The sequence below is a fragment of the Danio aesculapii genome, chromosome 22 (genome assembly GCF_903798145.1).
Source record: "Danio aesculapii chromosome 22, fDanAes4.1, whole genome shotgun sequence".
NCBI lineage: Eukaryota > Metazoa > Chordata > Actinopteri > Cypriniformes > Danionidae > Danio > Danio aesculapii.
In genome coordinates, this window is record NC_079456.1 from 34,799,807 (window position 1) to 34,823,372 (window position 23,566).

Below are 23,566 nucleotides of genomic sequence, written 5' to 3' on the forward strand. Positions count from 1 at the left end.
CTGTGCACTAAAGTGGTGAAAATTGGCAATCATTTAAGTTGAACATGTCATTTTCATGTCTATGTTCAAAAAGTGTGAGCGACTGACAATTAGGGGGTCAAAAAAAACTTGCTTTGTTTTTGACAAATTATTTCTGAAAACAAGACAATATATAATTTTTTTTTACTTCAGAATTTGATGTCTACTGTACAAATATTGTCAAAAATATGAAAAAAATGCAGTTCATATTCTTCAAAACATAGGCGGTGCCGTTGTATGGTCACCAATGTAAACTGAATGCCAACTGGTGGTCATGTTTGGTACTGCAGCCAAACAAAATCTTTCTGAAAGTTAATTTTTTGAGGTATCAATTTCAAATTTGGTATATAACTCGTTCGGATATTTAAGCTAAATCATGTTTTGTAAAATATATATTTTATGTATTATATTATCATACACATTGATTGTTTAATATTTTTTTGTAATCGTAAAAGCACATCACTTTTGTTAAATTTAATTTTTTAACTTTTTTCACTTCAGCTACAATCTGACTTCTGTCCTCTTTCAAATAAGACCTTAAATCTTACATCTGTGCACTAAAGTGGTGAAAATCGGCAATCATTTAGGTTGAACATGTCATTTTCATGTTTATGTTCAAAAAGTGTGGGTGACCAACAGTTAAGGGGTCAAAAAAAAACTTGACAAATTATTTCTGAAAACAAGACAATATATATATTTTTTTACTTCAGAATTTGATGTCTACTCTACAAATATTGTCAAAAATATGAAAAAAAAGCAGTTTATATTCCTCAAAACATAGGCGGTGCCGTTGTATGGTCACCAGTGTAAACTGAATGCCAACTGGTGGTCATGTTTGGTACTGCAGCCAAACAAAATCTTTCTGAAGGTTAATTTTTTGAGGTATCAATTTCAAATTTGGTATATAACTCGTTGGGATATGTAGGCTAAAGTATGTTTTGTAAAATACCTATTTCATGTATTATTTCAACGAGTACATTGTAAATTTTAACATATTTCTGAAAACGACAGAATATTTTTGTCTCGTCTACAAAATGCTTCTTGATTTAAGAATTTGTAGATATTGAGACTAGAAACAACACAAAAACTCCAAGTAAGAAAAGCATTTTGTTGTTTTTTAGCAGTGTGTTATCACTGATTTTGGGGGAACAGTGTGTGTGTGTTGTTGGAGAGCAGCTCATATGAGTAAACATTGCACTGAATACCTGCCAGTCCATATTAGGACAGCGGGAGAATGAGAACACACAGAATTGAGTGCTTTAACTGTGAGTAAATCATTACAGGGGTGGATAGAGTCCAGTAAGAGCGCTTCTGAACCCTTTCACTCCAACACACAGTTTTTTGGGGGGGTTTTCAGAAGAGCAGAGATATTGGAGACAATGGCGCGGGACAATATCTTGACGGTTTTGGCTTTGCTTTGGTTTTATTTTAACGGTGGACATGCACAAACCGATTCTAGTGTCCCGTGTGATGACAGGCGAGTGGAAAGAGTGGTGAATTTAACTCTTGGGACACATAATAAAATGATCACCGAAGGAGCTCAGCTGGCTCTCTATGAGATCCTGGAGGCCACCAAAGTAAGATTTGATTTTGAAGTTGTTTTAATTTCAGAAATGGAAGGTTTCTTTACACTGAAATAAAAATATTCATTGGATTTACTCCATTTTTTAAGGTAAGTTGGTTGCAAACTATTTATGAAGGCTGAATTTAAACGAACAAATTAAGTTTTGTAATGGTCAATTTAATTTCTGTTATGAACACTCTCGGAATTCAGTAGGGTAATGAATATTTATATGGCAATGTTGATGTATTTGGTCTTTGCGGAATAGATCTGCTACACTGCTGCTGCTGCTGCTGCTTTGATTATTATGGCAGAGCAAGTACCGAGACCTGCTACTGCCAGTATATACACAAACATGGCGTCTGAGAGTATGACGCACTGCTGCCGCAAACATAATATACAGTGCTGAGCATATATGAGTACACCCCATTTTGAAAATGAATATTTTTTATTAGTTTCTCAGTAAATATGGGTCCTATATATGACCCACTTGAACAAAACAGATTTATTAAACAGATATACTTATTAAAATAATAGTTTAGTCACAGAACATCTTTAGAAATGTAAAAATAAAACATTTAAAGTCATGCAAAATATTGCAAAACAAATTACAACCTACAAAATTTCAACTAAATTTTATACATTTTTGTTTCTTTTGATTTTTACTATTTTTGAAAATGTTATTTAATATTTTCCCTAACATATAAATTTGGGCTACTAATTTTTGAACCATTATTGTAGGTTATTTTGTTAGATTAGCTCCAGATTTGGCTTTAGTACTGACTAATCTAATGTATATGCACAAATTTAATATTGTAAAGCATCCTATCGAAAATATTAATTTAAATGAGAGATTTGTGGGAGGTGTACTCATATGCTGAGCACTGTACATGTAACCCCCCGTAGCAGATCAAAACACAGGTGGAGTTGGGGTGGAGGAGGGTCTTTGAAAATGCGTCGCAGCTTTAGCAGCGTAGAATGCCGCGGAGCTTTTAAACTGATGAGGAGCAAGCTCATTGGCTGCCGAGGTGAGAGCAACCAATCTCGTGCGCCGTGTTGTTAATGACACAGGAGCAGATGAGGTGACCTATCAGAGTTTCATGCCAGAAATTTCATTTGTTTGTTTAAATTCAGCCCATATAAATTGTTTGCAACCACTTAACTTAAAAAAAGGGTATTTCCAATACACCGTAAAAAAACAAGCTGTTAATTAAGTGTTTTCTGCTTATTTGCGGTTGTGAATTGCATTATGGGATGTTGATCTCTGCTCCGTTGACCTCTGATGTTGTAAATTCAACTCTACAGTTCAACAAAGTGACTCTTATTGAAATTTTAATAGTTTGAAACAATAATAAGTAAAAGAAAAAAGGAGAAATAAGTCTGTAATTGTAACTTTAGGAAGCTTGACAATGGAGGTGACAATCCATGTGCAGGTTTTATTAACAGAGAATGGTTGTGCTAGCAATGGTCAAATATAGGAACAAACAGTTTCATACAGGCAATCCAATATTGTAGTCAAAAAGCAGGCGAGTGTTCGGTACAGGTGGCAAAGATTCAACAAAGGAAAAGCAGGCAAAGATCAAACAAAGAATGACGACGCTTCATAATGCTACAATACAGTGTACAAGACTCAGTAATGTCTGTGTGTGCTGTTTATATGGTCCATGTAATCAGTCTTGAGTAGCTTCCAGCTGTATGTGTATGTAATCAATGGAGAATCAGGTGTGTGTGTGTGGTGCCTGAAGGGAGTTGTAGTCTATATGGAGATGGGATTTTAGTCCTCCATTGATCTGTATGGAATAGATGGTGGTTTTGGCAGTAAAATAACAGAAAATGTGCTGGGTGTTTATTAAAATTTTTTTGTAGCATAATATACAATACCAACCCAGACAATATAACACTTTACACAAATAAAATGTCAACAAAAGTCACTTTATTGAACTTTTCAAGGTTAAACATTGTTCTTAAGAAAGATCAAGATACAATAATGCAATTCAAAAGCATAAATAAACTAAAACTGCAAACATGAATCAGAAAAAATAGAAAATGTCCTGCTAATTTACAAATATTTTTGTCAGTGTAGTATAATAAAGATATTTTTGACAGGCTCAGAATGAATCGGGGGACGTTTTGTTGGTGCGGTTTTCCAGCAGAGAAACTGACTGTCCTGCTGGAGGAGAGAAGACTTGGCATGAGTGTGACTACTTACAGCAAGCAGATAAGGTGAGATCTTGAAAACTCATTATTTGTGTTTATTCTCCATTGCATAACTTCAATATCTTCAAATTTATATTCTTTTTATTATTATTTTTGGGTGGCACGGTGGCTCAGTGGTTAGCACTGTCGCCTCACAGCAAAAAGATCGCTGGTTCGGGCCAGTTGGCCTTTCTGTGTGGAGTGTGCATGTTCTCTCCGTGTTGGTGTGGGTTTCCTCCGGGTGCTCCGGTTTCCTCCACAGTCCAAACCCATGCGCTATAGTTGAATTGGATTAACTAAATTGTCCGTAGTGTGTGAGTGTGTGTGTGAATGAGTGTGTATGGGTGTTTCCCAGTACTGGGTTGTGGCTGGAAGGGCATTCGCTGCGTAAAACATATGCTGGAATAGTTGCCGGTTCATTCAGCTGTGGCGACCTCTGAAATAGAGACAAAGCTGAAGGAAAATGAATGAATGAATTTGAATAGTCTTACTCAAAAAATGGCATTTGCTGTTTGTTTGAACTTAAGCTGGCTGAGAGAGTGGGATGATGTAATCAGGATGTTAAAATACACAGAAAATAAAAACCTCAGCTTTCAAAGATCACCATACAACTTCACTGAGCAAAAGTCACGGCACAATAAACAAATCCCAGCCTGGTCTGTCACGTATTTTGGGTCCCCTTGAAACATTTTGTTATGTTCTCTACTATTTGCATGTGTTGTGAGAAAATGCAGCATGTTTGTTTTTTTGTGTTTGCGTTATGTGGATTTGCAACAAGTGTGCTGTCACACCGATGAAGATCTTTTCTTAATTTGCTGGTATTATTGCATGTGTTTTCTTTAATTGCAGCATGTTAATCTCTTTCAGCCACCGTTCAAACTACGTATTTAAAATGAGCTGAAACATCTCAATTCTTGGTTATTATGGGGGACAACTGAGTTGTTTTATGCTCAATCCACTTATATTTGTAAAAATTTATAAGCTAACCGAATTCTTTCATGTTTCTCCCAACACAAATCCATTGTGTGGAACCCAGCATTTACAGTGCATCCGGAAAGTATTGATAGCGCTTCACGTTTTCCACATTTTTTTATGTTGCAGCCTTATTCCAACATGGATTAAATTTATTTATTTCCTTAAAAAATTCTACACACAATACCCCATAATGACAATGTGAACAAAGAGTTTTTTTAATTGATCACATGTACATCAGTATTCACAGTCTTTGCTCAATACTTTGTTGATGCACCTTTGGCAGCGATTACAGCCTCAAGTCTTTTTGAATATGATGCCACAAGCTTGGCACACCTGTCTTTGGGAATTTTTGATTATTCTACTTTGCAGTTCCTCTCAAGCTGTCAGGTTAGATGGGAAGCGACGCTGTACAGCCATTTTCAGATCTCTCCAGAGATGTTCAATAGGATTTAGGTCTGGGCTCTGGCTGGGCCACTCAAGGACATTCACTGAGTTGTTGTAAAGCCACTACATTTTAGCGGTGTGCTTTGGGTCATTGTCCTGCTGGAAGATGAACCGACACCCCAGTCTGAGGTCAAGAGCCATCTGAAGCAGGTTTTCATTCAGGATGTCTCTGTACATTGCTGCATTCATCTTTCCCTCTATCCTGACTAGTCTTCCAGTTCCTGCTGCTGAAAAACATCCCCACAGCATGATGCTGCCACCACCATGCTTCACTGTAGGAATGGTATTAGCCTGGTGATGAGCGGTGCCTGCTTTTCTCCAAACGTAACTCCTGGCATTCACTCCAAACAGTTAAATTTTAGTCTCATCAGACCAGAGAGTTTAGTTTCTTATGGTCTGAGAGTCCTTCAGATGCCTTTTGGCAAATTCCAGGCGGGGAGTGGTTTGTCTGGCCACTCTATCATACAGGCCTGATTGGTGGATTGCTGCACAGATGGTTGTCCTTCTGTAAGGTTCTCCTCTCTCCACAGAAGAATGCTGGAGCTCAGACAGAGTGACGATCGGGTTATTGATCACCTCCCTGACTAAAGTCCTTCTCCCTCGATCACTCAGCTTAGATGGTTGGCCAGCTCTAGAGTACTGGGGGTTCCAAACATCTTCCACTTATGGATGATGGAGGCCACTGTGCTCATTGGACCTTTCAGAGCAGCAGAAATGTTTCTGTAACCTTCCCCAGCCTTGTGCCTCGAGACAGTCCTGTCTCGGAGGTCTACAGACAATTCCTTTGTCTTCATGCTTGGTTTGTGCTTTGACATGCACTGTCAACCCTGGGACCTTATATAGACAGGTGTATGCCTTTTCAAATCATGTCCAATCAACAGAATTGACCACAGGTGAACTCCAATGAAGCTGCTGAAACATCTCAAGAATGATCAGTGGAAACAGAATGTACCTGAGCTCAATTTAGAGCTTCACGTCAAAGGTTGTGAATACTGATGTACATGTGATTTTACAGCGATTTTATTTTTAATAAATTTGCTACAATTTCAAAAACTTTTTTGTTTAAAAACAATGTTTAAAAAGTGAAGCGCTATGAATACTTTCCGGATGGACTGTACTTAAAGTATGTTTAGGTATGCACTGTAAAAAATCCACAGAATTGCTGTTAACCCAAAACAGGTCAATTAAGTTAATCATTTTACAAATGTAGGTGGATTGAAGATAAAACAATTAAGTTGTCCCAAAAAAAGTGCACTCAAAAATAACTTTTTCTGCTGGAAGCTCAAACAAGTCCGTGACAAAACATAAAACTCAATCTGTAAAAAGAACAAATATAAACAAACCTAATACACATAAAACCAAATCCTTTTTTTACAAGGACACAATGAGGTAAACAATGTTTACCTGTGAATGTACCACAGAAACCACGTCACACTTGTTTTCCTTAACCTTAAAGTATTCTTTAGCACAATATCTTGCACAATGTTGTTTCTGTTTTGACTTGGGTTTCCTCTGGGTGCTCCGGTTTCCCCACAAGTCCAGAGACATGCGCTATAGGTGAATTGAAAAAACTAAATTGGCCGTAGTGTATGTGTGTGAATGCAAATGTGTATGGGTGTTTCCCAGTGTTGGATTGAGGCTGAAAGGGCATCTGCTGCTTAAAACATATGCTGGATAAGTTGGCGGTTCATTCCGCTGTGGCAATCCCTGATTAATAAAGAGACTAAGCCAAAAATAAACTGAATGAGTGAATAAATGTTTAGTTAGATTACCACTCCGGTGTGTTAGTTATGTACAGATTAAAAACAGTAGCTCTTACATCTGGTGTTCATATTATTGATTGTGTTTATTTATTTTAGCTGCAAGACTTGACATTTAGCTTCACTTTATGTCTAAACATGTATTTAAAAGACAATAAAGCTCAACTTGACTTGACTTGAGTTCACCCAAGAGTAAAAATTCGGTCATCATTTACCTTCCTTTCTTCTGTTACTTTTATGTGTCTTCATTTCACTCTTGCTCAGTTTTTTTTAGTACTGATGTTGCAGGAATGGAAGTAACAGTTCAGTGTTTAGAGAAAAGAGCTCCATCTAGAGGACAGGATAGAAATGACCAAAATGACCAAGTCAAAGTAAAAATCTTCCTCCAGTGTTCATTATTGTTCATTAAGTCAGTGGTCAATTATTTATATAAGTGTGAGAGTGAAAAAAAGATTAAAACTTAGAGTTGCAGACTTAGAAACTTAAATCTGTCAGAATATATACAGTGGGGGAAATAAGGATTGAACATGTCACCATTTACCTCAGAAAACATATTTCTAAATGTGCCGTTGACTTGAAGTTTTCCCCAGATGTTGGTTACAACCAAAGAAATTCATATATGCAAAGAAAACAAATCTAATTAGTTTACAAATGAAGTTCTGTGTAATAAAATGAAATAACACAGGGCAAAAGTATCGAACACATGAAGAAAGGGAGGTGTAGAAAGACATGGAATGCTCAGACAGCAGCTGAAATCTCTCAGTAGTTCTTCAGCAACCCTCTGCCCTTCCTTAGTGTAAATGAATATCAGCTGCTTCAGTCCAATATATACAATTGAGGAGGCAATCAACGATTCAGCGAGAAGAGGCAATACACACAAGTGCTGATTATACAGAGGAACTTATGGAGTGATTGTAAGAAAGTGTCTGGTGCACAACCGGAGCAAATGTCTGTTAAAATTACACAGATGAAAGAGAGTGTTTTTTACAGGTGGTTTGTCAAGCCCACTCACCTGTGTGAGGCACACTCTGAATCGCATATTGTTTTGAGGTTGCCATGTGGTGTGGTGGGCGGAGATACAGTAAGAGCGGGTCCTGGTTTTGTTGACAGGGTTTCAGGTGATTTCTGAAGAGAGGGGTTTCTAGTTGTCGTTTAAATGATACTAGTGAATCAGCAGTCATTGTGCAGGGTGAAAAAGCCTAACTAGTTCACTAACTTTTGTTCTGTATGTCTTAAATAGTTGTTAACAGGTCTTAATTTTCCTATGTCCATGTAAAGCTACCCAATCGGGCCAACACGCATCCAATCACCAACAATCCACCTCAATAGGGTATATGCGTAAGTATGCTAAAGGACTTTTAATTTGACAGTAACCTGGGTTAAACGGTTTCGGTGAACTGTATGCCATTGCAAAATTGACACGTTTAAGGTCTGTTTTCTTTAAAAATAAGCGATCTCCACTGGCTGAGTGATATCCGATATAAAGTGGGTCTCAGATTGTGCAAGAAGCACTGCATTAAATTACATTTTCCCCCACCATGTCATGTTGTTTAATATATAAGCATTTATTTTACCCAAGTATATTCAGTGGAGCTTCTGCACTAGCCTGCCAAATCCTGACGGGCGTGTGCGAGTAAACGGCTTTTCGTCTCGTTTTACATTTCAGCAACTAAATGAATGCAAGTCTATTTAACTGATTATATCTATATATATATCTATATCTATATATTTAGGGGTTTTTCACCTTTATTTGGAAAGGACAGTAGAGGTTGCAGTCAGGAAAGTATTGGGAGCAGAGAGAGAGAAAAGGTCAGCAAAGGTCCTCGAGTCAGGAATCAAACTCAGGTCACCGTGAGCACCATGGTGCTATATCAAACTCAGGTCACCGTGAGCACCATGGTGCTATATGTCAGCACACTTAACCCCTAGGCTATTGGCACCAACTGACTGATTATAATTTAATTAAATTACAACATCGATGCTGTAAAAGGAACTGTATAAAATGGAAAAAAGACACATTAACCGTTCGCTGGAAGTTCATTGGTATGGGAAGAAACACTAGCTCGGCATATACCCTATAGAACCTTTAATAAAACTCTATTTATTTCTCTATTTATCAATATGGTTTAATTATGGTCCTTAGGTTAATATTTGTTTAAAAGTTCTCTGTATTTATAGTCCATATATGGTGAGGACATTGACCTGGACAGACTGTTATGCATAGATTTATTTTATTAAAGATATGTTGAAAAATCTGTATGCATACAACTAGGGTTTGCTTGTTTTGACAATTTCTTAAAACATGTGGCTACTAATTATAATATAATATTAAAAAGTCCTGCATAGGTCTGAAATTTCATTCATGGTGGTCTTAAAAAGCCTGACTTTAAGAAGCTAACAGAAATCCTGTCGTGGGAATGGGAAGATCATTCCACCGGCGAGGAACAGTGAATGAAAAGGTTTTGGAAAGTGACTTTATACCCTCTATACTTCTTCGCTTGTAAATCACGTTTGCTAAATGAGAGTGGACAGTCACTATTGAGTAATTGAGCTTTGAGTAAAGCAACCTTTAGCCATGAGTCTGGTCTCACTATAGCATGAAATAACGTTCATTATTGTCTTAAGATAAGACGTGCGTTTGTGTTTTCTCAGGCTCTCAGGATCTGTCATGCCAAAGTCCAGTTTACAGAAGCAGGAGAGAAGCTGCTGCTGCATGACTGTTTAGGTTTGTGTTACATGATCACATTATGACCACTAGCTGAGTTTTACTATGATAATAACAACTCATATTTTATGCCTTTCCTACTTTATAGTTATGAGTAAATAAAAGAGATAATTCACCCCTAAAATGAAAATGTCCTCACTATTTCCTCACACTCAAGTGGTGCTAAACATTTGAGTTTCTTTCTTCTGTTGAACACAAAAACAGATATTGATATTTATAAACAAAAACTACTATAGAAGTCCGTTGCTTTGAGCGTACATTATGATAATGTTACATTACATAGTGTTATGAGAATACACTACCTGACAAAAGTCTTGTCGTCGATCCCCAGTTGTTGAAAGCGTGAAAGTAATAACTAGACTTCTGGTTGATCATTTGGAAAAGTGTCAGAAGGTGGATTTTTCTGATGAATCATCTGTTGAACTGCATCCCAATCATCACAATACCGCAGAAGACTTACTGGAACCCACATGGACACAAGATTCTCACAGAAATCAGTCAAGTTTGTTAAAGAAAAAATCATGGTTTAGGGTTACATTCAGCATGGGGGCGTGCGAGAGATCTGCAACATCAACAGCCTGAGGTATCAAGACATTTGTGCTGCCCATTACATTACAAACCTCAGGAGAGGGCAAATTCTTCAGCAGGATAGTGCTCCTTCTCATACTTCAGCCTCCACATCAAAGCTCCTGAAAGCAGAGAAGGTCAATGTGCTCCAGGATTGGCCAGCCCAGTCAACAGACATGAACATTATTGAGCATGTCTGGGGTAAGATGAAGGAGGCATTGAAGATGAATCCACAGAATCTTGATGAACTCTGGGAGTCCTGCAAGAACGCTTTCTTTGCCATTCCAGATGACTTTATTAATCAGTGATTTGAGTCATTGCAGAGATGTATGGATGCAGTCCTCCAAGCTCATGATGGAGTCAGACACAATATTCATTCTGTTTCCACTGCAGCATGACCACATATTCTATACTGGACATTATTTCTGTTCAGTGACCAGACTTTTGTCTAAGCAAAGTCAGACCTTACTGTCCTAATTAAATCATTCAAAATCAAGGCATGATCATATTTTATTGTGGTAAAATAAGCGTAATCTAGAGGCCTTTGCCTTTCATATAAGCCACTTCTGATACCAAATGATCAACTAGAAGTCAAGTTATTATTTGCTGTTCCTAAAACTTGGATAGGCGACAAGACTTTTGTCAGGTAGTGTGGAAATCTTCTCTCCTTTAAGCAACACTTGTGAAATATTTTCTAAGATAATTAAAATTTCACAAGAGGCCTAATAATTTTGACTTTAACTATATGATCTTTTCCTTAAACGTTCTCCTCCAGCAGAGCCAGCAATCATCGCCAGCGTCGCTCCTTGTCTGGGCTGTCTTGAATATATCGACGTGCATAAAGAAGAGCTGAGAGAGCCGCTCATCCACTCTCTGTCCAAAGCCAACAGCATGATCAACCACGTGCATTTCTTCATCTTCAAGGACCTGACGTCAGCAACTAAACAGGTCAATTATCTAATTATTTATTTTTACTTGTAAATAATTAATAGTACTGATCTCTCTCTCTTTTTTTTCTTATATAAGGGTATTTGTTTTAAAGGGGACCTATTATGTGAACGTCACTTTTATAAGGGGTTTAAAGACAGTTATGTGGCAACGGTCTGTGAATGTAACCAGCTTCTAATGGTAATAATTAATGAATTAATTATGCATTAAAATGGTAATATTTTGGTTTTGGGTCTGATATGATTTGTAGAGCGATTCCTTTGTTCCCAAACTCCTCCTTAGCGTGATGCTAATCTGCGCTGATTGGTCCGATGACCCAGTCTGTAGCGATTGGTCAACTGCGTTCAGCATGAGACAGAGAGAATCGTCTACCACGGCTTATCAACAATGTTGTAGTAGTCAGATTGCAGAGTACGTGTGTGAGCCCAATGCAGGTGTGCATTAAAGCAATGCAGTTAAACCCCAGCATATTGCTCTATTCTTAACCATAAGTAAAAACAGTTACACACATTCAGTAATATTCCAGACAGCACTAAGTTCAACTATTTTGATACCTGACCGCAGCAAGTGTGTAGAAACAGTTGATGGTGGCCATAGCAATGACAAACGGCAAAGTATCGTGAACTCACAAATGCATTTAAATCCATTTTGAACATGGTTTTAGACGCGATATGAGAATATAAAGAGTTAATCATGCAGTAAAAGCCGCGTGGAGCGGTTACAAGTATCAAAACACAATTAAAGAAAACTAGAGAAAACAAGAAGGCAACTATTTTAATCACACTTACTTACACTTATGAAATGGAGGAAGAAACTGATCCATGAACTGTGTACTGATAAAGTTCCTGTCAAACTCTCACAAAGGCCCATACAGCAATAGCCTTTTCCGATCCTTCCTTTAACAAACGCCCGACAAATCCCCTGTTGTAAGCGTGTAGATTGCTAAAGCACTCGTCAGAAAAATAACAGGAACTCAGCACAAGGCTGGGGCTATAATGCTGAGGTATTTTTACAAAAATAAACTTCAACCACTGACTCTTCACAGCCTCATCTTTGGGTAGGGAAAATAACCAGGGCTTAATTTGTGCCGGAACAAACAGGATCCGGAACCTCAGAAATCTGAAGCGACACCTTATTTTACTGATCCCCCTCCTCACACGTAGCTGTGATAATGTGCTTAAGGAAGGTTGAAAAACAGCGTATTTTCATTCGGCGCCATGTCTGAGTCCACTAGATTCTTACAGTGGTGCATCAGCTCCGAGTTCATCAACTCCTGCAAATACTATAGCTAGATGATGGAGGTTTTCAGCGGTGCTTCAGACTGAGCCGAGCCCATTTTGATGAGCTGTTGTTTGGTGTCAGCAAGAGGATTTCTCTCGGGACACTAACAACAAGCACTACGTCATAATTATACCCCTACAAGAGCAAGTTCGTGATTTTGCTAACGTGGTGCGAATGTCCGCTGAAGTTCAGATTTTCCAACTCGAGTGATTCACATCAAACGTGCCAAATGCTTAACTCACTCGCTTCATTCGCGCCACATGATGTCTATTCACATCTTTGCGTTGACTTAACACGTAAATCACTCTATCTGCACCTAGTGTGAACTTTAGAAGACATTTGTTCCCTCGGCTTTTGTTTTTTTAAATAGGATGTTAATATGAAATTTGTATTTCTGGATGTATTTTATTTAATATACGTATCTTATTTATTGTATTTGTATTGTTGAGCCTATGTCTGAAGACAATTTTCTAACCTCTTCAGGGATAAACTATACTACTTTTGAACAGAATTGAATTGTATAGTCTGGACAGATATTGTTTTTTCTAAAAACGCTGGTTTGGACACGGACCATTTTAAGAGTCTAAAGTTGGAGTCTAAAACTCCTCTGTAGTCTTCGAGACCATCAAGTTTCATGTTGCTGAAGTTTACTTCTTTTTTCTGTGTGTAGGTTGTTGCTGGATTCAGGTATAACCTGCAGTTTGAGATCGAGAAGAGCAACTGCACAAGGCCAGAATTCAAGATAGTAACCGAGGAGTGCCATCCACTGCTGGAGAAAACGGTACCATTCAGATCATATTGAGTCTCTCTATATACATTTACTAATTTATTTAATGTGTTTAGGGCTGGCCAATGATTAATCATGATTGATTGCTTCCAAAAAATTCATCAAATAACTGTAAATATGCACACAATGAGTAAATACAAACTTTTATTTTGTAAATAATTAATCGTGGTTTATCATTGCCCAGCAGTGGTGTATGTTATTGTTGTTGTATTAGCAAATACGCACATTTGATTCAGTTAAATAACTGTAATGATTAAACTTTGATGTATCTTCAGGATATTATGATTAGTAGAAAGCTCAAATGTTGCCTATCACAAATTGTTGTTTAGGAGGTTTTGAAGTGTAACTCCAGTGTGGATGTGGCTCCTTGGAGACATGAGGTTCCAGAAGTGCACGTTGTATGTGAGGCAGGCGTCTCGAAGGTGACCCTTACTTTTAAATTTTTAATTATTCATATTAAAGAGCCATTATTATACTGTCTGTGAATGTAAAAGGTCTCCAATGTGCACGGTTTTTGTTTCCTAAAAGAATGTAAAGATTAATGAATGCCATAAATGGTTCATATAAATTTTTCCAGTCTGTGAACTAGATGACCAATCAGAGTCAGACACTAGTTGGAGCTATGACTGATTTGACTCTCTGTTTTGAGTTTTCAACATGTTGAGAAGATGCTCTCTGACCAATCAGAGTAGGACTAATCTGAAGAATATAGACTAGGTCATTTGAGCAATGAGAGAGTTGGATGATCTGACAAATCTAAACAGTGTTGGACCATTTAACCAATCAGTGTAGAGTTTCACAATTTGAACAATCATAACAGAATTCTGACCAATTGTAGCATAGTTGGGGCATCTGACCAATCGGTGTGCAGTTGAAGGATGTGACCAATCAGATCAGAGTTTAACCATCTGACCAATCACAACAAACTGGTCCATCTGACCAACCAGATGGACCATCCGACCAATCACAACAGACTGGACCATCTGACCAATCACAACAAACTGGTCCATCTGACCAACCAGAGCAGAGTTGGACCATCTGACCAATTGGAGAAAAGTTGGGCCATCTGACCAATCACAACAAACCGGGGATATCTGATCAATTAGAGCAAACTTCGACCATGGGTTCAATCAGAATAGTGTTGGACCATTTGCCCAATCACAACAGAATTGGACCTTATGACAAACCACAACAAACTAGACCATCTTACCAAACATAACAGAGTTAGACCATCTGACCGATCATATCGAATGGGCCTATCTGACCAATAAGAGCAAACTTGGACCATGTGACCAGTCAGAATAGTGTTGGACCATTTTACCAGTCAAAATAGACTTGGCCATCTGACTGATCAGAGCAGGGTCGGACCATCTGACCAATCAGAGCAGAGTTGGACCATCTGACCGATCACAACAGTCTTTGCCATCTGACCAATCAGAGCAGAGTTGGACCATCTGACCGATCACAACAGTCTGGGCCATCTGACCAATCAGAGCAGAGTTGGACCATCTGACCAATCATAACAGTCTGGGCCATCTGACCAATCAGAGCAGAGTTGGACCATCTGACCAATCACAACAGTCTGGGCCATCTGACCAATTAGAGCAGGGTTGTACCATCTGACCAATCACAACAGAATTGCACCATTTGACCAATCACCACAGTCTGGGCTATCTGATCAATCAAAGCAGAGTTAGACTATCTGACCAATTAGAGCAGAGTTGGACCATCTGACCAATCATTTCAGACACTGTGAGGAAGAGTTGATCCTGGTATGGATATTAGGAATGAATTAAAATGTTTTTTTTCCTTGTATAGACATAAACCCAATTAAATATCATAATGGGGCATTTCAGGCACAATTATATAAATCTCAGCATCAAGTGTTTCCCTTAACCCATTGATCCCAAACGTCTTTCTTTCAGAGCGTCACCAGGTTCAAACGGCCCCCAGGCTGGTCTCCCCTAAGGATGCTCCCAAAAACCAAAGAGTCCTCAGAGGAATCCAAGGAGAGCATCAGTCCACCCAAACGCATCCCGCTGAACTGTCCAACCAAACCCTGGAAAGAGTTCAAGCCGATCATCGCTCCACCAAACGCCACTGAGCCCTCAGAGCCAAACGCAGACACCGCTCTCAGCGACCTGGATTTGATCAGCTGAGCTCAGTGTTTAAATGAGGAGCTGAAGTAAAACAGGAGGAAAGAGAGAAGTCTATTAATGTGTTTTGTGGAGTTTTGAATAAAGTGTCATTAGTTTCATTGGTGGATTCGCCAGTAATTCACAGTACATTGTCTCATATTTCACAATAAAGTGACTAATATACAAATATTCGTGGGTTACTGGAATATTTTTGTATGTCTATATAATGTAAAACAGAGATCTACATACATTTGTTGTTAAAATGTGTAAAACTTGGCACTTTTAAGGCTGGTTTCTACTCGATGTGTTCGCAGGTTTGCTTGGCTGTGTGCGGCGAATGTGATGTCATCTCGTTGTTGGCGGAGCTTCGCTTTGGGTGCGCACAACATCATTTTGGCTGGAGAAGCACACAACGTTTTTGTAACTCTGACCGCAGCTCTGCATCCAAAGATGCATGACTTGGAGCTGAATCTGAATGGGAATCGGTTGCTCTAACAAGGAGGCTAAAGACCATGGCCTCTAGCGTCCATCGCTAGAGCAGCTTTTTAGGTTTAGAGGAGTGTAGAAGACCATCTATTAGCCCAATGACGAAACTAACAGCATGGTCAAGGTTAAATGCATGTTAGCCCTTTTCTAGTGCTTCTGAAAAGAATTTTGTTAATTATTAGAATTTATTTATATTTGTTTTTTAGCTCCGAATTTAATCTGACTCCAATTTAAGCGGTCCTAAAATTTAGACTGTATTTCTTATTGTAAGAACGGATCACATTCATCATTTATGACTTAATTTAGAGTTCCCTTACTCTTCAGTTATAGGTTCATTAGGGACCAAACGCCGCTCAGAGTTCCACACCCTGGGGTTTGCGGATCTTCTCACGGACAGTATGTCGACACTCTGAAATTAGTCAGAGGGTGCAGGATTAACTAATATTCAAATAGGCTGGTTGCAAACCGCTCACACATTCCTAAACGAATAGCAAAATTAGCGATCAGGATCAGCGATTAGATGATTAAATGATCTCCATGCTGTTGTGCCAAAAGGGCTCTGTACAGTCAAATGTGCCTTTAAAACCAAAAGTCCGATCATAAAGGTAGCGTAAGACTCCACTTTATCTACTGGATATAAAAAGAAATCCTGAGATTTCAGATCAAAACTTAACATTTTATTTGTCAGGTAACGCTGTATTATGCCAATTACATAATAAAACAATCAGAAAGCCAATTCAGAAATGAGACTGTAAAAATACAACATACATTACTCAAAGATAAATCAAAGAGATGCATACCTGACCAGAGAAGTACGTTGCAGCAAAAGTCTCAGAGATGCTGCAACGGGAGTGTCTTGGCTATAAGACCCCCCTGACCCATATCACATCTTTACTTTAAATACTCAAATCAGAACAAACAGCCATAAATTTAAGACAATAGAAGCGTCACCGAGACCCTTGCCTGGTGAATTTGAGGAGTTAACCATCTCTAATGAGGGGGGAGCATCTGGCAGAGATCTTATCAAAGCCAAAAACCAAATCAACATATACAAGTGAAATATTACAGTGAAATTAAGACCACAAGACATTTAAAACAATACCAAACATGAATATAGTGCTACAAGATACACCATATTAAAACCTTAAAATGTAGATGATTTGCTCTGATCAGGGTCAAGAAGGGGGGCTTGAGGTGAAAGGAGAAGAACTTTTTCGCATTCCCCCTGATGTGTAGCTCTGTTTTTCCAGCCTATGTTTGCATTGTCAACAGTGATTTGAATAGAACAGTTGAACAGCTGCTTTCCTGATCTTCTTCTCAGATCAGAAAGGCTATTGTTGTATTGCATAGCAATTCTTATGGTCTTGTCTCATGAAATTCCATAACAGTTCTCAGGGTCTGATATTCTGAAGTCTTACAGGAGTAAGGTTTACCAGCACAGCACTTTACTAGCTGGCCTCTGTTACACTCACCTCCGAAACCTCATTCCCATTCGAGTCACGGCACCAATGCAAGTCCTACACCACCCAACCCGCTCCGAGCTGGGATCGAACCAGTGACTCTCCACATGGAAGTCAGTTGCTCTAACAAGGAAGCTAAAGACCATGGCTTGTAGCATATGTCGCTAGTGCACTTTCAGAGGTCAGAGGAGTGAGGTTTACCTGCACAGCACTTCACTAGCTGGCCTCCGCTACACTCACCCCCCTAACCCTCACTCCAATCCCGGACGAGCCCCCACATGTATCCCACCGGCCCTACTGTACCCAAACCAGTCTGAGCTGGGATCGAACTGGCAATTCTTTGTATGGGAGTCGATTGCTCTAACAAGGAGGTTAAAGACCATGGTCTCTAGCGTCTGTTACCTGGGGTTTACCTGCACATCACTTCACTAGCTGGCCTCCGCTACATGTGCACATGCAACACCTTTAGCAATCCAAAACAACGGCCTGATGTGAAGTCCTTGAGGTTTCTTTTGAAGCTTTGAGGGAAAACAGTGCATATATTTTGTGCAAAGGTTGTCCAACACTTTATAAGTAAATCATGATTTTTTTTTTGTTTAAAAGGTTAAGTACTAAGTTAACTTGTATACATTAACTGTAGCCTAAGTTACTAATTTCCCCAACTGTACTAAAAGCAAACATTTTCACGAGTGCCCTCCAAAATGATCCACAACTTATTCATTTTATATATAGATAAATTCATTCATTTAGCAACTCCGCTTTCAGTTTTTACAGAGTATTCCAGATTTTTAAACAGTTGGCTAAATACTATCATAAACCATACAAACCTACTCAAAAACTACATTTCAAAAAGAAATTAACCTTTATGACTGGTTTTGAGATCCAGGCTCCCAATTAAGTAGTTATTGGTAGTTCTTTATCAATGCTGAGATGCTAATTTCTGAATTGTTCCACCCATATGACTCACAGCCACTAAAATAGATTTTGCCGCTGCACCTTGAAACGGCTCTTTCGTAGATGTTTTCCGGTAATGAAATTATGGCCTCCGGAAATGAAGCAGGTTTTCAATTGCGGTGAAAGTTGAGGTTAAGTGTACACGAATGCTCTGATGTTTGTAGTTCACGGGTCAGGCGTATCAATCACCATGATGACGTTCTTCGCTGGACTCCTCACGTTTACATTGCCTTTAGAGGTGCTGTGGGGTCACCGTCAACATCTGATCTCGAACGGGGTTGTGGAACGGCATATAAAATCCTGAGACAATGCTCTGCTGTTATTTTGTGGAGAGTCCTGCTTCCTAGACACGATGGTCGGAGAGCGGATCTTTCTCCTGACCGTCACCTGCTCCGTCTTAATGCTGCTGGTTCGCTGTAATGAAGTTCTGGAGATCCGCTCCCTTGAGGATGATAAGGCTCAGGAGGAGAAAGAGCTGGTAAGATCTCTCGCTCTCAGATGATCATTATTGAGCAGCCAGATGAGGAAAACTGTGCTCTATTTTTAGATTGAAGCTCTTCAGGAAGTTCTAGAAAAGCTGAGAAATAAACAGATTCCTGCTGTGGAGAAGAAGCTCGGCTGGGTTCCATCGGTGAGTCTGCTCAGTTTATCAATGCTTACAGTTTTACACATATATGCATTTTAAAGTCTAATTATGTATTTAGCTATATATGTGAATATGCATTGCCCTACTGAAAAAACCAGCTTAAACCAGCCTAGGCTGGTTGGCTGGTTTTAGCTGGTCGACCAGCCTGGTTTTAGAGGGGTTTTGGCCATTTCCAGGCTGGTGGCCAGCCATTTCCAGCCTGGTCTTAGCTGGTCAGGCTGGAAAATGACCAGCTAAAACCAGCTTGACCAGCCTAGACAGGCTGGGAGCCCAGCCAAAACCAGCTATGTCCAGCTTAAACCAGGCTGGTCAAGCTGGTCTTAGCTGGATTTAGCTGGTCATTTTCCAGCCTGACCAGCTAAGACCAAGCTGGAAATGGCTGGAAACCAGCCTGGAAATGGCCAAAACCCCTCTAAAACCAGGCTGGTCAACCAGCTAAAACCAGCCAACCAGCCTAGGCTGGTTTAAGCTGGATTTTTCAGCAGGGTGAGGTTAAAGACGATCCCTTTTTTGTGTCTGAATCACTTTAAATTGCCAAATATTTATTACGGACATTATATATATTTGAGCAATATCACACTCGTAGCAGTGAGATATGGCTGTATATCAGCACTGGTGGGAGGCTTGCGTTGGCACGAGGTCCCAGGCCGAGTGCCTTAGCATCCCACCAGTGCTGATATACAGCCATATCTCACTGCTACGAGTGTGATATTGCGTTTATACAACAGTTCGACGGCACAATCATGTAGATAAATAAGAAAATCAAACACGGAGAGTCTAAAAAACCCTTTTTATTAGGAACTACCTAATAGAGTCAAAAGTAGCAGAGGTGACAATAACAGGGTCGACAGTAACAGAGATGACAGTAACAGGGTCAACAGTAACAGAGTTGACAGTAACAGAGTTGACAGTAACACAGTTGACGGTAACAGAGTCGACAGTAAAAGAGTTGACGATAACAGAGACGACAGTAACAAGCTACAGCAACAGAGTTGACAGTAACAGGGTTGACAGTAACAGAGTTGACAGTAACTGGGTCAAGAGTAACAGAGTTGACAGTAACAGGGTCAACAGTAACAGAGTTGACAGTAACAGTGTTGACAGTAACAGGGTCAACAGTAAAAGAGTTGACAGTAACAGAGTTGACAGTAACTGGATCAACAGTAACAGAGTTGACAGTAACAGTGTTGACAGTAACTGGATCAACAGTAACAGAGTTGACAGTAACAGAGTTGACAGTAACAGTGTTGACAGTAACTGGATCAACAGTAACAGAGTTGACAGTAACAGAGTTGACAGTAACAGAGTTGACAGTAACTGGATCAACAGTAACAGAGTTGACAGTAACAGAGTTGACAGTAACTGGATCAACAGTAACAGAGTTGACAGTAACAGTGTTGACAGTAACTGGATCAACAGTAACAGAGTTGACAGTAACAGAGTTGACAGTAACTGGATCAACAGTAACAGAGTTGACAGTAACGGGGTCTACAGTAACACAGTTGATGATAACAGAGTTGACGTTAACAGAGTCGACAGTACCATAGCTAACAGTAACAGGGTCAACAGTAACAGAGTTGACAGTAACAGGGTCAACATTAACAGAGTTGACAGTAACAGGATCTACAGTAACACGGTTGATGATAACAGAGTTGACGTTAACAGAGTCGACAGTAACAGGGCTGACAGTAACACAGTTGACGATAACAGTTGACAGTAACAGAGTCGACAGTAACAGAGTCGACAGTAACAGGGTCAACATTAACAGAGTTGATTGTAACAGAGTTGACAATAACAGATGACATTAACTGAGTTGATAAGATACCACATTGCATGTCTAAAACTGAAATTTAAGTATTTTCATTACTGTTTTTAAAAAGTAAGCATCACAGTAACGGTTTTGTAAACATTTTGCTCAAATAACGAGAGAAGAATATAGTCATGCCTCAACTCCTTCCAGTTTCCCACTAGTCCAAATATCAAAAAATTCAAGAGGCATTTTCTAGACAAGCAAAACATATTGTCTTGTTTTTGGAAATAATAAGTCAAAATGAAGTGAGAAACAAGTAAAATAATCTGTGAACACCAGCAAAATAATCTGAATTCAAAGCAAAAATAGGTGTATTTACCCCTTTGGCATGTATGTGTGTCTAGTGTGATGCAGGCGAGCAGTGTGCGGTGCGGAAAGGCTCCCGCTTCGGGAAGTTGTGCAGTTGTCCAGGAGGAACCGCCTGCAGCTTCTCCATCCTCAAGTGTTTGTGAAAGGAAAAAAACAGCCTCGGTCTTTCATAATGCTCCAGTGTGTTGTTTACCATCATCATATCTGTAACATGTTTATCAGTACAAACAGGCAAATGTATAAATGCATTCAAATCAAATAAACGCATGCAGTTTTGTATATTTTTATTCAAAGTCTGATTCCTGTACTGTTTGCTTTCTCTGTTCATGGCCACAAGGTGGCGCAATGCGCGTTCAAATAATTATTTCAAAATATAGAAGTTAAACATCACAGGTAGCTTACTATACATTAATAATTTAATTCATTTAAGTTTGTTTGATTACATTTTACTATATAAATAATATTTATTGGACATAAACTTTGTAGGTTACCTCTCACGTTTTATTCTACAGGATATTATATTTCAAATGTATTATTATTAACATACTTATTATTATTTATAATATTATTATTAATAATATTGTTATTCTTTTTAAATATTGCAGCAAACTACTGAAAGGTGATTAAAAGCAAACATTTTGACAGAAACATACACTCACCGGCCACTTTATTATTTACACCTTACTAGTACTGGGTTGGACCCTCTTTTGTCTTCAGAACTGCCTTAATCCTTCATGGCATAGATTCAACAAGGTACTGGAAACATTCCTCAGAGATTTTGCTTCATATTGACATGTTAGCATCACGCAGTTGCTGCGGATTTGTCAGCTGCACATCCATGATGCCAATTCCACCACATTCCAAAGGTGCTCTATTGGATTGAGTTATGGTGACTGTGGAGGCCATTTGAGTACAGTGAACTCACAATATGTAAAAATGAGAATATACAATAAAATATTAATACAAATACAACAATAAACATGAAAGAGGAAAAAAATGTATGAGACAATCATACAAACAGCTTTAAAGATTCACTACTAATTTACTATTTTTAGTCCAAGTAACAGCTCAATATGATATTTCATAACCATCTTAAATAACAATAGATTGGCTTTCCCTTCAGCCCATTTTTGGTTGTGTATATAGTACTTTCCACATGTTTGATGGATGTTTTTTAATTATTATTCATGAATTAAGATATACAAACACAGCCAGGAGATATGAAAATACCTACAGTAAGTATTAACTTCATTCTTACAGAGAGTAAATTACAATATACAGAAGTGTATGAAAATTAATAAATTACTCAAAAACATTACAGGAAAGCTATCTAACAATAGTCCATAGATAACAGCTCTTTGTCTAAATCTGACACACTTTTGTAACACATACGGAAAGAGTTTACCTCATTTAGAAAATGTCAAAAAAGTAGGGATTGAAGCCGTGTATTTTTGTTTATGTATAAAACTTTTCCAAACAAAATAAAAACGTTGAAAATAAATTCTGACTAACAACAAATAATTCATTTTAATCAAAAAATGTGCAGTGGTGGGTGTTTACACGATGATACAAGTCAAACCAAACTTCTGATCAAGTTCACACTCACAAAAATAAATGTATTAAAGTTTCATCTTCATCGATTGATCCACCAGTGACGTCACCCAAAAATCCCCGCCCCCCTCGGATAAAAGTTGTGGGCGTTTCCCTGAGCGCATCGCTTCTGCTACAGACAGTTGGGGCTGTCCGGTTCATTTGAGGGAGTCGGTTCGCTCGAACAGTTCATTTCAGTGAACTGGTTCTCCAGAGATTAAATTGTTTCCAGAAGTCAACGGGGAGCATTTCACGTTTCTTTGTTTTGCACATCATTAACTCAATCACAACTATATTTCAAAAAATAAACAATGAGCTTTCAATAAAGATACGTTGTGTAATGTGTTTTATTTAGTGTACATGTGGGTGTACCAGACTGATTTTCTGAGTCTCATTGCAACTCATTGCAAAAAAAATATTTTTTATTTTATTTATTTACATATATTTTATACATACCCAGCAAAGATTAAAAGAAGTCTAATAGATGTCTAAACATATAGGCTTTGTTAAAACCAGACTAAAATTGAGCTGTCAGTGAACATCTAGACATCAAAGAAAAGCCCAAAATAGAGTTATCAAATACAAAACTACATATGTGAAATCTGTCTAATCTGTGATGACTAGACTAGTTTTGGTTTATTCTGGTATGCATGTCTATTAGATGTTCACTGAAAGCCCAAATTTAGCCTTGCTTTAACCTAGCCATCTACGTTTAAATGTCTATTAGACGTCTAAACACAAAATTGCTTGAAGGGTTAGGGTTGATTGGTAGAATTTTTTCTTTATTTGAAAATAATAAAAATGTATTTTAAAAGTGGGTCAAGATAGACCAAACTTACATGGCCCACATATCAATTATAACATCTGGGCCAAATACTACATTTTACATCTAGCCCGCATATCAATTATAA

At 38.5% G+C, this 23,566-nt stretch overlaps 2 protein-coding genes across 3 annotated transcripts; both read left to right on the plus strand.

Annotated features, from left to right (window-relative positions):
* The first annotated feature begins 1,275 nt into the window (after window positions 1-1,275).
* On the plus strand, window positions 1,276-15,589 carry kng1 (kininogen 1). 2 transcript variants are annotated; one of them, XM_056448107.1, is made up of 7 exons: window positions 1,276-1,595; window positions 3,686-3,802; window positions 9,607-9,679; window positions 11,022-11,194; window positions 13,146-13,256; window positions 13,592-13,684; window positions 15,188-15,589. In XM_056448107.1, exons 1-7 carry the CDS (start codon window positions 1,398-1,400, stop codon window positions 15,419-15,421), a joined length of 999 nt encoding a protein of 332 aa, XP_056304082.1. In that variant the 5' UTR covers window positions 1,276-1,397; the 3' UTR covers window positions 15,422-15,589. The 2 variants fall into 2 exon arrangements, with proteins under 2 accessions (XP_056304082.1, XP_056304083.1); XM_056448108.1 differs by having other exon boundaries at window positions 1,277-1,595; window positions 11,025-11,194.
* A 2,336-nt stretch (window positions 15,590-17,925) lies between these two features.
* cart1 (cocaine- and amphetamine-regulated transcript 1) lies at window positions 17,926-21,326 on the plus strand. Its single transcript, XM_056448110.1, has 3 exons — window positions 17,926-18,778; window positions 18,848-18,931; window positions 21,101-21,326. Exons 1-3 carry the CDS (start codon window positions 18,653-18,655, stop codon window positions 21,206-21,208), a joined length of 318 nt encoding a protein of 105 aa, XP_056304085.1. The 5' UTR covers window positions 17,926-18,652; the 3' UTR covers window positions 21,209-21,326.
* Window positions 21,327-23,566: the final 2,240 nt, after the last annotated feature.